Source organism: Asterias amurensis, chromosome 10, assembly GCF_032118995.1.
Source record: "Asterias amurensis chromosome 10, ASM3211899v1".
NCBI lineage: Eukaryota > Metazoa > Echinodermata > Asteroidea > Forcipulatida > Asteriidae > Asterias > Asterias amurensis.
Genome location: NC_092657.1, coordinates 1,527,950 through 1,543,775, shown reverse-complemented (window position 1 = coordinate 1,543,775; position 15,826 = coordinate 1,527,950). Strand labels below are relative to the sequence as shown.

The window sequence follows — 15,826 nt, the reverse complement described above, 5'->3', positions numbered from 1 at the left end:
GGACTGATAAATTCTGCTTAATGTAGATGAGTCCCTAGGGATAGTGCTAATTGCCAGATTGACAGAACACAAAGTAAAATGATACTATGTGTTAATTCAGTTAATTACACTGGGGAATACTTGTAATCTGCAAAGTGGATCGGCGGGATCATTTTGTCATATCTTTATAATTTACAATGGCCTTTTCAACATGATGTTAATGCAGGGTTTGAGTTTTAATTTACAATGCCATTTGAAACATGATGTTTATGCAGGCATTGAATTTCGTTCTTGAAGGGGCACATTCATTTTCTCTGTAAAGGGGCACATCTTTGTGGAATTGTATTAGGTACTACAGCAATAGCACAGGGCACCATGGCAATTGCTGTGGGTGTGGTGGGTTAATTCGCAGCCTGTAAATGTACATTGTAAGAGCAACACCGCTTTCAGTATTTTTTACTGCGCCCCCTTTGCCCCCTGTTAAAGGGGCACATTGACTATCTGCTTGTAGCTGGAACGTGGAAACATGAATTATCTCCCAGTTACTACAGGTGCGCGCGTTGGTTTTCACATCACGGACAATACACGTAGCTTTAATTATTTCATTATTTCATTATTATCGTGCGCACTTGTTCACTGGGTGAGAGTTCAGAGTTTAAAAGGCTGGCCACAGACTCTCTGTGATCACGGCGACAGTGCCCCTTTAAAGCATCGGGTGAAATTGAATTAGCAATATGATCTGTTCAGTATCATATTATATTGTACAGTGTCAACATGAATTATAAAGGACCATTTACTGTTTTCCAGGTAAAGCACACACAGACTGTATGCAAAGCTGTCAACTATCCCTGATTCTACAAAACGTTCTCTGAAAAGAAACCAGTCTTTTCGTGTTTTGGTGAACAAATTTTAAAATCTCCCAGATCATGGAAACCTTCATCCTATTTATGTTCTAAATTATCTCCCTACAAAATGGCCGAAATCTCCCTGATTTTAAGGTTCAAGTGTTGGCAGCTCTGTGTCAAGCTTTTATCATTATTATTATTTATGCGACCTCAACAGTACAAGTACAGGAAATACTAACAAGGCAACAATGTTAGGGAAAAAACCCATAACAGAAACGACAACGCTACAAAACACTATGAGTAAACAAAAAGACAAATAAGTGAAAAATAAATAAATTAGTTAAGTAATTAAACAACAATCAGTCAATCAATAAATAATTTTAAAAAATAATTAAAGGCAGTGGACACTGTTGGTAATTGTCAAAGACTAGCCTTCACAGTTGGTGTATCTCAACATATGCATAAAATAACAAACCTGTGAAAATTTGAGCTCAATCGGTCATCGAACTTGCGAGATAATAATGAAAGAAAAAACACCCTTAATACACGATGTTGTGTGCGTTTAGATGGTCGATTTCAAGACCTCAAGTTCTAAATCTGAGGTCTCGAAATCAAATTCGAGGAAAATTACTTCTTTCTTGAAAACTATGACACTTCAGAGGGAGCGGTTTCTCACAATGTTTTATACCATCAACCTCTCCCCATTACTCGTCACCAAGAAAGGTTTTATGCTAATAATTATTTTGAGTAATTACCAATAGTGTCCACTGCCTTTAAGTGAATAAATAAACAAGTAAGTAAACAAACAAACAAGCAAGAAATAAAATAAATAGAAATAAGTAAAATGATACAAATAAATAAATAAATAAATAAACAGAAAAGAAAGTAAAAAATAAATAGATAAATAAGGAAATCAAAAAAGAGGGGGGGGGGGTGTAAACAAAAAAAATTATATAAAAAAATGGTGACGTGAGGGCAAATAGAGAGAACATTGAAAAATGTTTACCATGCAACAAACACACATGTACACACTTCTCAAATTTAGGGTAGCACTTCACATGGCTTGTGACTAAGCAAACAAAATTACTTGACCGGATTTATTTTAAAAGACCAGGAAATAAATGAAACGGAAATGTCCATAAAGTTTTCTTTTCACTTAAAAACTGTTTTCATCTGAACAAATCACATAGAGAACACAGAATTGAAAGGTTTTACCAGACTTACATGTATGTTGTAAAGTCAACATTTGAACATCATTTCTTTTTTAAAATTAAAATTCTCTCTTCATGTATTTCCACTTAACTGAGTTAAATGTTACACTTCAAAGTACGTGTACATGTTTACTTAATTTATGTTGTCTGTGTTGTCATTTATGTAGCCTTCTAGAAAGAGTCCGCTAGGGTCGAAATGTCAGGCCATTAACTTTTTTTTTGCATACTTTAATTTTAAAATTAAAGGAACACGCTGCCTTGGATCGGACGAGTTGGTCTTTGAAAAGCGTTTGTAACCGTTTGTTATACAATGCATATATGGTTGGAAAGATGTTTTAAAAGTAGAATACAATGTTCCTTTAAAGTTATTACACAGTTGGGTGTTATTATTCAATTGAAAAACACAAGACTGCTGGACTGAGTGAACTGACACGATGCTAAAATCACTGGCCGTGGTGCTGCAGTACCAGTCACAGTGTAAAATTTGAGCCTTGTCATACACTGATGTACTGACAAAAGTTCTGCCATGCATGTTTTTCTTTAAATAATTGCTCCAGATCTTCACTGAAACGAATCAGGTGACTAGTGAACCATTGTGCTCCATATATTAGCCCCCTTCTCTGTTGAATGCGTTGATGAAAGTGCTTAACATCAGGACTTAGTCAAGCGAAAACATTTTCCAGGCTATTTCAAATCGTGCCCCATTCATCCTCCATCGTCACAAATTTGTAGACCATGAGTTTATGTGTCAAGAAAAGTGCAGAATAATGAGTGGTGCACCAATGTTATGCCTGTCATGGTGTGATCCAGATGTACTTTGGGGGGGGGGGGGGGGTGGGGGTTCTTGTGATCACCCTATTTCATCTTAAGTTGGTGATTTGCATCCCCTGTGGTTTAGTTTGCAGACCTGTTAGGGTAAAATGTTTCTACCCCTTGCATACTGTGTAGGCGTATTTTGCAGGACTTAAAACTTCGCTCTTGAAGGGGCACATCATTAAATTCCTACTGCTAAGGGGCACTTTGAATGTATGTGGAAGTTGTAAATTTGTATTGAAACTTTGCAAAGGGCACCACAGCAAAAGCATAGGGCACCAAGACATTTGCTGTTGGTCCTCTGAGTTAAAGTTTACTTTTATTCATTATTTTCTTGCAACTTTGATTGCAATTTTCACAGATTGGTTATTGCACATGTTGGGATACAACAAGTGAGAACACCCCTTGTCAATTACCAAACTGGTCCAGTGCCTGTTATTAAAGGAAAACGTTGCCTTGGATCGGTCGAGTTGGTCTTTGAAAAGCGTTTGTAACCGTTTGTTATAAAATGCATATGGGTAGAAAGATGTTGTAAAAGTAGAATACAATGATCCACACAAACATGCCTCGAAATTGCGTGGTTTTCCTTTTACCTCGTCGACAAACACGTCGGCCATTTATGGGGGGCAAAATTTTGACTCCCATAAATGGCCAACGGTGTTAGTTCGCACAGTAGAAGGAAAACCACGCAATTTCGAGGCAAACTTGTGTGCATCATTGTATTCTACTTTTAAAACATCTTTCCAACCATATGCATTTTATAAAAAAAGGTTACAAACGCTTTTGTTTTGACCAACTCGTCCGATCCAAGGCAACGTGTTCCTTTAAAAAGGAAGTTCTACGCTGTGCAATGCATACAGACTAACAATGTGCATAATACATGAATGTAGTGTTAGTGTTAGAATGTGTCTGTTCCCCACCATTCCCACAGGTCGTACATTCTGCCAGTCAAGTACGTATACACCTGTGCACACTACCCCCTTGAGGTCGAGTTCTTGCTATTGGGTTAGTTGGGTGTGAACTGTATACACAAGTACAGACTTCATGACCTTTGATATGTAGGAGTTTGATCTGAGTCAATACAGCAAGGTGCAAACGACCCCAGACACCAAGGCCAAATGAAAAAAAAAAACAGTTAATCGTCCCCTTCCTCATCATTTTTTGTGAGGCCACATCCTTTTTTAAGACAAATATTATTAGCTTTCATGAAAGTCACTGATCATTTCAGAACTTGTTACTACATAAAGTAAAAGGTGACTACCTTAAAATGAAGAATTGGTGGTCATTTTAAAATTAAAATGCTTGTTGGCCACCTTTGAATACAAAATAAAAAGGACGTCATCCTCTTTTTTTTTTGTAAGAACCCAGATTAACTACTGGTATTCCGTTTTACTTGGCCTAAATATAGCTAGGTGCAAAGGGACTTCAGACTATACTGGATGATAAACTATGGATATATACCCACCACTGAGCATTACTGAGTGTCAGAGTCATGGAAAAGCATTGTGTTGTTTTATCAGTGTATTTTATCAGCATGGACATTAAATAGGGCTGCAAATATTGCAATGGTATGCTAATTGGTCACAATGTTCTGCTTTAAAGGGAAGCACGCCTCAAATTAGTCCACATCACCAACAGCTTTACCCACAGCCAATGCTGTGGTGCCCTGTGCTTTTGCTGTGGTGCCCTTTGTAAAGTTCTAATTTGACAAATAAATTCTCAATGCATTGAACTTCACTCGTGAAGGGGCACAGCAATTTCACTCTTAGTAAGGGGCACTTATATGGGAAAATGTAAGTTGTGGTGCCCTTGTTAAAGGAACACGTTGCCTTGGATCGGTCGAGTTGGTCTTTGAAAAGCGTTTGTAACCATTTGTTATAAAATGCATATGGGTGGAAAGATGTTGTAAAAGTAGAATGCAATGATCCACACAAACGTGCCTCAAAAATGCATGGTTTTCCTTTAACCTCGTCGACTAACACGGTCAGCCATTTATGGGAGTCAAATTTTTGACTTCCATAAATGGCCGACCGTGTTAGTTCGCACAGTGAAAAGAAAACCATGCAATTTTGAGGCACGTTTGTGTGGATCATTGTATTCTACTTTTAAAACATCTTTCCAACCATATGCATTTTATAAAAAACGGTTACAAACGCTTTTTATAGACCAACTCGTCCGATCCAAGGCAAGGTGTTCCTTAAAATTCCAGTACAAATTAACTTGTAAAATAAATTTCTACACCTTGAACTTCGCTCTCGAACAGGCACAGCAATTTTTCTATGGTAAGGGCATAGAGCAGACAAGGGGCACTTCTACGTTGTGTGTGGAAAATTTAAGTTTGTATTTGAACCTTGCAGATGAAGGCAACATGGCAATAGACCGATCCAGTAGGCTCCGCCCCATTGCATATTGACCAATCACAACGCAACGAAGGTCTGACACTAAGGTCCGACATGCGTGCGCGTATCTTGGCGCGCGCAGCGGAGTTGTGCTTAAAGGCATTGGAGAGCCCCATGTGTTCTTGCTCACACGTGCGTCGTGGGCGGAGCTTAGTGGACCGGTCTATTGCTGTGTGTGTCATGGGTTATTTCGATTTGAGGCCTGAATTCTCGTCCAGTACAAATGTTGAGCTACTGCAAGCCCTCCAGTCTTGTGGACTTTTGCCTTCTGATTGGTTGGTACATGTACACAATGTACCTCGTAAGTTACACATGCTGGTAGTTGAATTTACAGCTGCTAGACAAATGAATAGAGTGTTTAAAGTGCTCTTTGCAGTAAAGACAAATAAAACGATGGCCATGATCTTTTAACACTGGTCTTGACCCTTGTACATGTACATTGTTCGGAAAGTATTAACACCCTACTCACCCACAATGGTTGCCCAACCCAATCAAACAGTGTTATGTTTAGTTTGGACCAAGGACTGCAATAGTTTGTACACATTGTACCTGTGTAAAGGCCTTGCATTGTACCACTAAAATCAGAGGTATGAAAATGAGTCACCTTTTGAACTGAAATTTTTACATGTTAATTTTGAATTATATGCATCGCCCATGTAATTTTAATGTACTTTGTGGATAGTCGTAGTTGAGCGATCTAGTAGTGTACCAGACTTAATTTTAGCAAGGGTTTTAAATTTTATTTTAATTTTTGTTGGTGTGAAAGGACAACAGTGTGTGGACTCTCCAAGGTCCCTAGTTAAATTCTCTCAAATAATTATTAAGCCCTTTTCACATGACAGCAATAAGCAGGGCTCCCTTGCTTTAGTTTATCCATGTTGTGCAATTTTGCAGATGAAAGAACAATGTTTGGTCTGTCATGGTCTGTCATGGTCTGTCATGGTCTATCATGGTCTGTCATGGTCTGTCATGGTCTGTCATGGTCTGTCATGGTCTGTCATGGTCTGTCATGGTCTGTCATGGTCTGTCATGGTCTGTCATGGTCTGTCATGGTCTGTCATGGTCTGTCATGGTCTATCATGGTCTGTCATGGTCTGTCATGGTCTGTCATGGTCTATCATGGTCTATCATGGTCTGTCATGGTCTGTCATGGTCTTTCTAAGGTCTCTGGTGAAATCTTTTTCAAACATTTCTAAATTTTGTAGCAAGGGGTGTTGATTATAACATATTCGTTGTGTAAAAAGTGCTTTATTATTTTGATTTAGTTAAGGTGTCAAGCAGTAAAATGAGTTTATGGTCAAAGCCACTATTTATAGCGGAGAGTCGTTGCTTATAATTGTAAGCCTCAGGTGCAGGCCTTATCAGTCGGACAGAAATAAATAAAACTTGTCGATTCATTTTGATCGGTTGTTTGTGGTACGGATGGAGAAAAGCAGACTCAATTTCCCTCTGGTTGCATTAGGAAGCATGCTTCAGAAGGGTTAGGTGTTTCTGTACATCTCAAGCCCAAGGCTCTAACAAGATGGCTTGAGCTCAATAAATCTCTACAACTCAAGATAGTATGTAGGATAAGAAATAAGACGTCAACGCAAGGAAATGTGTATCAGCCTTAATTATAATCAAGTGAGCTTGATACTCTCGGACGCAATGAAAGGCGATTGCCTCCATGCCCCCTAATCATTGCCTTGGTGCCCTTGAAATGCTTTAGTATTTACTGTAGGGTGCCCTTGACAGGCCTTTGATTTAATCTTTGAACATGTTAAAGGGCAGGGACACTTTAATTTCACAAAGGACACTTCCATTAGAAAATCTTAAAGTCAGTGGGAAACTTTGGAAAGGCACCAAGACCAGGGGCAACGGAGGCTGCGCCCTGCATGTGATTCCAGGCCTGCCTTCACTAAAGACAAAATGCCTTGGTGCCCTTAACCTTGCCCTTTTATAAACAAAGCATACAGGCCTGTAGGGAAATGTGTCTTTTATACTAAAGTTGAATTTTTTCTCCTCGTTACACAGGATCCCCAGCAGAGAAAGCTTGTCTCAGGAAAGGCGACCGAGTCATCGAGGTCAATGGGGTCAACATCGAGCGAGAAACACACGCCCAAGTCGTCGCAAGAATCAAGAGCGGGGGCGAGCAGACTGCCCTCCTCGTCGTCGACCATGAGCTCGACCTCCACAACAAAAAGTACGGCATCACCGTGGATGCCAAGGAGGCGGTACAGAAGGAATTCATGAACGATGCCCCGAAGGTAAACGGGGACGCACCTGAGGAGAACGGGGTGAGCCTGGCGCCTGTTGTCATTGAGGTTGCGACGGACCCGGTGCCGGAGTCAGAACCGGAGAGAATAGAGGAACCAGTGGAGGAGAATGTGGTTTCTGTGGAGGAGTCGGTACCTGTGGAGTCAGTACCCAACGCAATCCCTGAAGTTGCACAGGTGAGGTAGAAGAGGCACTTATGGCAGGGAGTCTTAAAGGAACACGTTGCCTTGGATCGGTCGAGTTGGTCTTTGAAAAGCGTTTGTAACCGTTTTTTATAAAAATGCATATGGGTAGAATACAATAATCCACACAAACATGCCTCGAAATTGCATGGTTTTCCTTTTACCTTGTCGACTAACACGTCGGCCATTTATGGGGGTCGAAATCATAATTGGCCGACCATGTTAGTTCACACAGTAGAAGGAAAACCACGCAATTTCGAGGCAAATTGTGCGGATCATTGTATTCTACTTTTAAAACATCTTTCCAACCATATGCATTTTATAAAAAACGGTCACAAACGCTTTGGTTTTGACCAACTCCAAGGCAACGTGTTCCTTTAACAGAAAGTCTATATCAAGGAGGGACAACATAGAGAGAGTTTTTATGAAAAATATTGTGACTGTTTTCCTAAACTTTTCTCTCACTCAAGAAATCATAATTGAGTGTATGCGTCTCAAGCAAATTCATCTCCAGAGGTCTTCAACATTATTTTAGTGACCTGTCGTTTTTGTCAACTCAAGTTGACTGGACTGGTGCCCTTTTCAAAATGAAAATGGCCTTGCCTTCTCATAGATGAAATTTTCAGGCCTGCCAAGGGTAACCCCTACAGTCAAGTACTGAGTAGGGACTGAAAGCCCAATCCAAGTAGTGCCCCCTACATGATTTGAACCGGGTCCTGGAGGTGAGCCAGGAGGAAATAAATTACCACTACACCAACCTACGAACCCTAAAGTTGACCAGTTACTTATTTATTATTTCCTTGTCGCGCAGGTCGCCGAGGAGGAAGAAGAAGCAGCCACACAGCCTGAAGAAGAAGCAGCTGAGCCTGAGGTAGTCATCGCCGTCGCTGCAGCAGTAGTGGAGTCAACTCCAGAACCAATCAGAGAACCAAGCCCGGAGCCTGAGAGAGAAGCCTCACCAGAAAGGGTAAGAACCAAGAAGTATAGAACCATGAACCAAGGGCCGCACTGTGAGCAAAAATGCCCCTGTGTTATATTTGACCCATTGCTATAATGTACATATTTGCCCTTGAACTATTTATATTTGCCCCTGTTCTATATTTGCCCCTGTTCTATATTTGCCCCTGTGTTATATTTGCCCCTGTGCTCTAATTTGCCCCTTTGCTAATGGCCCCCGTGCTATATTTTCCCCTGTGCTATATTTGCACCTTAGACTTCTTTACAAGCAGTGCAGTGACATTGGACCAAGCTTTGCATCGTCCTTATCCCATGGAAAATACTCTTGTGTTTACAGCCATCCCTCTCTTCATAATTTGATTATTTTACCACCTAAATATTTGGCTTTGTACTAAAGAATCTTAATCCAGCATTATTGAACTTTCGTTGTAGAATTACGCATTTCCCTTTTAAACAATTATTTTTCATAGCAGACAGGATTTTTGAAATGATCTTTTAGGGGGAAAGCTCCGATCTTTGCCATCATTAACGCTACAAGATGTTTTAACCCCTTGTATTAACCCAGGTGGAGGATGCAGAACCTCTAACAGTACCCCCATCAGAACCCGAGACCCAGGTCTCAGTTGAAACAGAACCCATTGACGCACCAGAACCCATTGTTACCCCAGTACCCATTATTGACCAAGAACCCATAACAGACCCAGAGGTAACCCCCTCAGAAGAGCCTGAAACCGCTGAGGAACCCCCTTCAGAACCGGAACTCATCCCAGAACCGGAACCTATCCTAGAACCAGAGCAGGAACCTCCTGCAGACCTTGTTGTCGTTCCTGTACCAGTCACTGATGTAGGTTTTTTACAAAAATCTATTCCCGTTGCTACTAACAAGCTGTGGTGGTTTATGAGATATTTTAACTCTCCGGTTTGATTCATCGTGTGACTAATAAATTCTTCTGTCTACAAGTTCACTCATATTGCATGATTTCACTCTTCCTTCCCACATGGAATGTTTTCAACGTTTGCGACTCTTGCTAAACTACAGGGTAACAAAAGGCTAAGAATGAGCTGACGTTGGCTGAAGATTTTTCAGATTGCTTGAAATGGGAATACTTCTCTCAGAACCTTTTGATGTTGTGTGTGCGCAAGTCAAGTGATCACAAGCCATTTGTGAAACTTTTTGTAATGTCCCTGCAAACTAAATGTATTGTTGACCTGTTCTTGGGGGAAATTACTTGAGATGAAATCGGCAAAGCTTTCTCCTCTTTGCATGTTTCATAGTCCCTTTTCAGAACATTGCTTGGGCTATGGATTCGGCTTCAGGCTCCGTCCTGTTGTCTGAAGCCCTGAGCGCGTATACAAAGCACGCGCGAATTGTCAAAACAACCGCGGGGCCAAGCTAGCCTGAGCTGAAGCCAAAGCCGTGGTTTTGAAAAGGGCCAAGGACTCTTCCCTTCAAGTAAATCCAGTTGTATAGCATTATAACTGGTGTTCATCGTAATTCATTGTTTTTTTTCTTCAATCATACCACTACACTGTACCTCGTTTCACTTTCTCCATTACATGCTATGTTTTTTGAAAGGCTGAGGGCGCCGAAGCATTTTCTTGTTGGTAAAGGGCACCCTACGTATGAGGCAAGTGTAAATTTCTACTTAAGGGCATCAAGGCAATGACCATGGGCATTGCGGCAATTGTCTTTGTCGCCTCCGTGAAGTATCAGGCCTGCCATCATTATGCTTCCGAGAAAAAGGTTACCAGCTAAAACACCATTTCACAAGTCGCACCTCAGACTGGTATCTTGCTCAGTGTTGTTCAGCAGAAATGTTAAATTTTTTGTTTGATCATTAATTTTGGTTTTACTCAGTACTTTCCCTGATCTCTGTGGACAAATAGGCATATTACTCTCTATTTGCTGCTTAAACAGCTCTGTGGAATTTGGCCTCGTATTCCGAATCATTGAGTTCTTGTAAAAATAGTATTTACAATGCATGACATCACCAATTATCCCGTTTTCCCTTTTGTTACTCAAATTCTTCCTGGGGCCAATTTCATAAAGCCTGTAAGCATAAAAACTTGCTTAGCACAGAAAAATATCGCTTTTAAATAAAGCTGTACGTATACCAGCCAAACTTTCAATAAGGTTACATTGTTGCAATTGGTGCACAACTCTTTTTTTTGCTTAGCAAAGACATTTTTCAAGCAATTTCCTGCTTAACAGCTTTATGACATCGAGCCCTTGGAGTGTACATGTGTTATTAACAATGACCTGCAGTGATTCACCTTTGACCTTTGACCTTTTGTCATTCTTGGATTAAGGGTAATCTCCTGTGTGCACTTTTACCCCTGGTTAACAAATTGACTAATCTTCATAGCACCTGTTGAACAGGACTACTACATGTATTTGTGTACTCAATGAATTGTAGAGTAAACATTGGATTAAGGAAGCTTAAGGTAAAACCACTTTGCACCAGAGGTGTTTGTAAGAAGTTAAAGGTATGTGTTGGGTTATAGATTGGTATTGACCCAATTCACCTGATGTCATAATCAGAAAATCTTGGAACTGCCATACTGGTGGGTAATGTGACTATGTGTTATTCAGTGAAGTGAGCATTTTAGGCGACGCGACGATTACACATTAACCGCACAGTTGCCGCAGGTGACGTGTGTGCAAGGGGTCAATACTTCATTTTTTAGCCTTTGAGAAAGGCTCTGCTAGGATCGAAATGTCGGGCCATTTACTAATTTTTGCAAGTGTACCCATAGAGTAAGTCTTGGCATGGTTGGCTTGTGCGTAAAGCCCTCGCCTGTCACCAATGTGACCATGGTTCAGTTCCCGGCCAGGGCCATATGTGAGTTGATTTTTGCGTTGGTTCTCTGCTGTGCCACCAGGGTTTTCCAGACCATCCAGTTTTCTTGCTCGGGAAAAGGTGCCCTTGCATGCCTGCTTCTCGAACACGTTGTAGCCGCGTCCTTTGCAAAGGATGATTAGCCCCCCCCCCCCCCAAATTATAATTATCATGTCTATGGTGTATTTTTTTGTACCATAGGTCTTTTTGGTTGGTGAGCACTTTGCAACAAAGCAATTTTCCCCCAAATTAATGACCATAACAACTTACTTGGTGCGAAGTTGTGCAGCTGATGACAGTATTTTTATGAAAAAGACTCTCTATGAAAAACAATCGACCACCCTACCTTTAAGTGCAAACAATGTTGTAGTGCCAACAGCTTTGGCGCATCTTAAACAAGCACTCAAATTTTGCATGAACAAATCTTACTACATGTGTGTAGCAGGAACAGGTAACCAGCCAAAATGCATTAAATTGCACACTGGGTATATGAATGGTCCCCTACAAATGTAGATCTATTTGAAGACAGTGGACACAGTTGGTGTATCTCAACATATATGCATAAAATAACAAACCTGTGAAAATTTGAGCTCAATCGGTCAACAAAGCTGCGAGATAATAATGAAAGAAAAAAACACCCTTGTCGCACCATGGTCACACGATGGTCACACGATGGTCACACGAAGTTGGTTGCTTTCACATGCTTGATTTCGAGACCTCAAATTCTAAATCTGAGGTCTCAAAATCAAACTCGTGGAAAATTACTTACGTCACTTCAGAGGGAGCCGTTTCTCACAATGTTCTATACTATCAACCTCTCCATGCTACCAAGAAAGGTTTATGCTAATAACTATTTTGAGTAATTACCAATAGTGTCCACTGCCTTTAAAATCAGTCCCATATCCCTTCAGCCCCCTCCCCCTTGCCACCTGTCCTTCTTAATGACTTGATTCAGCGCGGCTGATTGTTTCAAGTAGTACATGTACACTGCACAGCATAGACCTTCCACACTTTTGCAACGGCAAGGTGAACTATTTATAGACACATACTTAATTTATTCACACTATGTGTTATCCGGCCGGGCGTGATGACCATATTTGGCAGTTTGGCAAGTAGAAGAAATTAACATGATTCGGCCTGGGCACACCCTGCATACCTGGGTGTACCGTACTTTATGAATGAGTTGCCACAAACAACATGACTTCTAAATCTTTATTTTAGATATCAATATAAACCATCCATATAAACCACAAGTTAACGGTTGTATGGCATCTGACTGGCACCCCGAACAAAGATATTGACAAAATAGGGACACTGCCAACATAGGGCTACAATGTAGATAGCTCAGTTGGTAGAGCGCAGGCACGTTAATCCGGAGGTCATTGGTTCGAATCCCACTCTAGTCAATTCTTTGTCCAACCCCTAAAATCTTTTTTTTATAGGCAGTTTCATAGTAGCTCACTCGGGGCTATAATAATGGTGCCATGGGAAGGGGTTTTTTTTACACTCTGTTTGGATCAGATTCTTTATATTTTTCATGCATAAACAAAAACGTTATTTTAAAACCTGATCCTACAGGCTTTAACTTCACTCTTGATGGGGCAGAGCATGCTCTATAAGGATAAATGTTAATTCATATTGTGTAGCTCCATGAAATTTGCCTTTGTTGTGATGCAGCGGTATTCATTTACCGTAAGTCAATAACATCGAAATTGCCACACAGCACAAGGCGTACCGAAAACATGTTTTTCCCAAATGCAAAAATTGTTTGAAAAAACTGTTCCATACATACTAAGTGACTAAAGCTTGATTTTGATGTTCATTTAAAAAAAAATCTCTACATGAAAAATTCTTTTTAAAAACAAAATGTGTGTGAACCACAGGAAAGGTTATCCAGTTAAAAAATTCACCTGTAAATGGCATAAGGACACTCTACTGCTAACAGGTGTTTGTCAGGCATTTCTGAACCAAATTTCAATCCAATTAATCTAGTTCCATTTTACTTAATAAATAAAATGGAAAGGTCACCTTTAAATTTATTGACATTTTATACAGGACTTTAGATCAATTGACTTAGTGTGCATGGAGGTTTTGTTATTTTGTTAAGGCATTTCTCCTCTGTAGGACATCTTGTGGAAGTGTCGTGGCTGAGCGGTTAAGATCACAGAATTCAAATTCTGGTGTTTCTGATCAGCAGAGTGTGGGTTCGAATCCCCAGCCGTGACACTTGTGTCCTTAAGCAAGACACTTAACCATTGCTTCGTCCTTCGGATGGGGCGTAAAGCCATTGGTCCCATGTGTTGTGTAACGCATGTAAAAGAACCCAGTGAGTCGAAAAGAGAAGGGGCTCGCCCCGCTGTTCCTGGCTGTGGCTGCTTGATGCGCCATAGCACCTTGTAAACCCTTATGAGGTGCTAACTAATTGGGTCTCAAAATTCATCACTGCAATAACCTATCTTTCTGAAAGTTTGTATATATACTCAGCGCCTTGAGTACCTTGTTTGGTAGATACGTGCGCTATCTCTATGAGGAAAGGTTCAATTTCTGTCAGATCATTTCAAGGGGCACCAAGGCGATGACATCATTTAGCTTGCATTGCATCCAAGAAGCAATATGCCTGTATTCGTTTCTGTTGTAACATGCTACATGTTGTACTACGTACCCAAGTCCTGTGATGTCAGATTTGTGCATGATAACTGTTATCATCATATCAGCAGGAATCTGTTTGCCAGTAATGCTGTTTCCCAATGCTATGCATACCATATCTTGATTCAGCAATTATCTGTTTGTCAGTGATGCCGTTTCCCAATGCTATGTATACCATATCTTGATTCAGCAGTTATCCGTTAGTGATGCCGTTTCCCAATGCTATGTATACCATATCTTGATTCAGCAATTATCTGGTTGCAAGTGATGCTGTTTCCCAATGCTATGTATACCATATCTTGATTCAGCAGTTATCTGTTTGCCAGTGATGCCGTTTCCCAATGCTATGTATACCATATCTTGATTCAGCAGTTATCCGTTAGTGATGCCGTTTCCCAATGCTATGTATACCATATCTTGATTCAGCAATTATCTGTTTGTCAGTGATGCCGTTTCCCAATGCTATGTATACCATATCTTGATTCAGCAGTTGTCCGTTAGTGATGCCGTTTCCCAATGCTATGTATACCATATCTTGATTCAGCAATTATCTGGTTGCAAGTGATGCTGTTTCCCAATGCTATGTACACCATATCTTGATTCAGCAGTTATCTGTTTGCCAGTGATGCTGTTTCCCAATGCTATGTACACCATATCTTGATTCAGCAGTTATCTGTTTTCCAGTAATGCTGTTTCCCAATGCTATGTGTACCATATCTTGATTTAGCAGTTATCTGTTTGCCAGTAATGCTGTTTCCCAAAGCTATGTATACCATATCTTGATTCAGCAGTTATCTGTTTGCCAGTAATGCCGTTTCCAAATGCTGTACCTTATCTTGATTCAAATGGAGTACGCTTGTACCACAGGCCTTTTCATTTTGGACATGTTAGATGGATTTCCCCTGATTACATGTAGGAGTAGGGTTAAGCAAGATGACCCTTGACCAAGAAAACCCAAGGGTTGTTGTAATCATTGTTCCTACTACAAGTATTTTCTATGAAATTCTTGAGAAAACTTGGTTCACACTTGAAGTGCTTACCCTGGGAAACTCCCAGGGAAATGGCTACCCCTGCTAAACACAATAATCGGGGTTACATGTATTTTCCAGGAAATACTTGGGAAAATTTGGTTCACACTTGAAGTGCTAACCTTGGGAAACTCCTGGGAAATGGCTACACCCCTGCTAAAAAAAAGTGACCTGGGTTACAAATATATCAAGGAAATTCTTGGGAAAATTTGGTTCACACTTGAAGTGCTAACCCTGGGAAACTCCTGGGCAATGTCTACCCCTGCTAAACAAAATAACCAGGGTTAGCATCTTCAGGGTTCTTCCCAGGGCCCAATTTCATATCGCTGCTAAGCACAAAAAATTGCTTAGCATGACATTTTTGCCTTGATGAAAACAGGATTACCAACCAAATTTCCACATGATTTTCAGGATAAGCAAACAACAGCTAAGTACCAGTAACAAGCAATAAAATATGCAACAAATGGAAATTTTGTTGGTAATTCTGTTTTTATCAAGGAAAAAATTTCACTCTGAACAAATTTTTGTGCTTAGCAGCTCTATGAAATTGAGCCCCGATCTTTTCAAAACTTTACTTTAAATGTTGATTCAAAGTGAGTATAAACTAGTAAAGCAGTTCTGCAGACATACTTTTCAAAGTATGGATGTTTACAAAGATGTACCAGTACTG

At 40.3% G+C, this 15,826-nt stretch overlaps 1 protein-coding gene across 7 annotated transcripts in view; it reads left to right on the top strand.

Annotated features, from left to right (window-relative positions):
* LOC139943494 (uncharacterized) overlaps positions 1-15,826 on the top strand; it is a 43,226-nt gene that overhangs the window by 7,168 nt on the left and 20,232 nt on the right. For 6 of the 7 annotated variants that reach the window (XM_071940302.1, XM_071940306.1, XM_071940305.1 and 3 more), the window contains exons 2-4: positions 7,261-7,679; positions 8,497-8,652; positions 9,208-9,486. In XM_071940302.1, coding sequence (XP_071796403.1) covers positions 7,261-7,679; positions 8,497-8,652; positions 9,208-9,486 — 854 coding nt within the window. The remainder of the gene's footprint in view (positions 1-7,260; positions 7,680-8,496; positions 8,653-9,207; positions 9,487-15,826) is intronic. The other variant, XM_071940307.1, reaches the window with a different exon arrangement.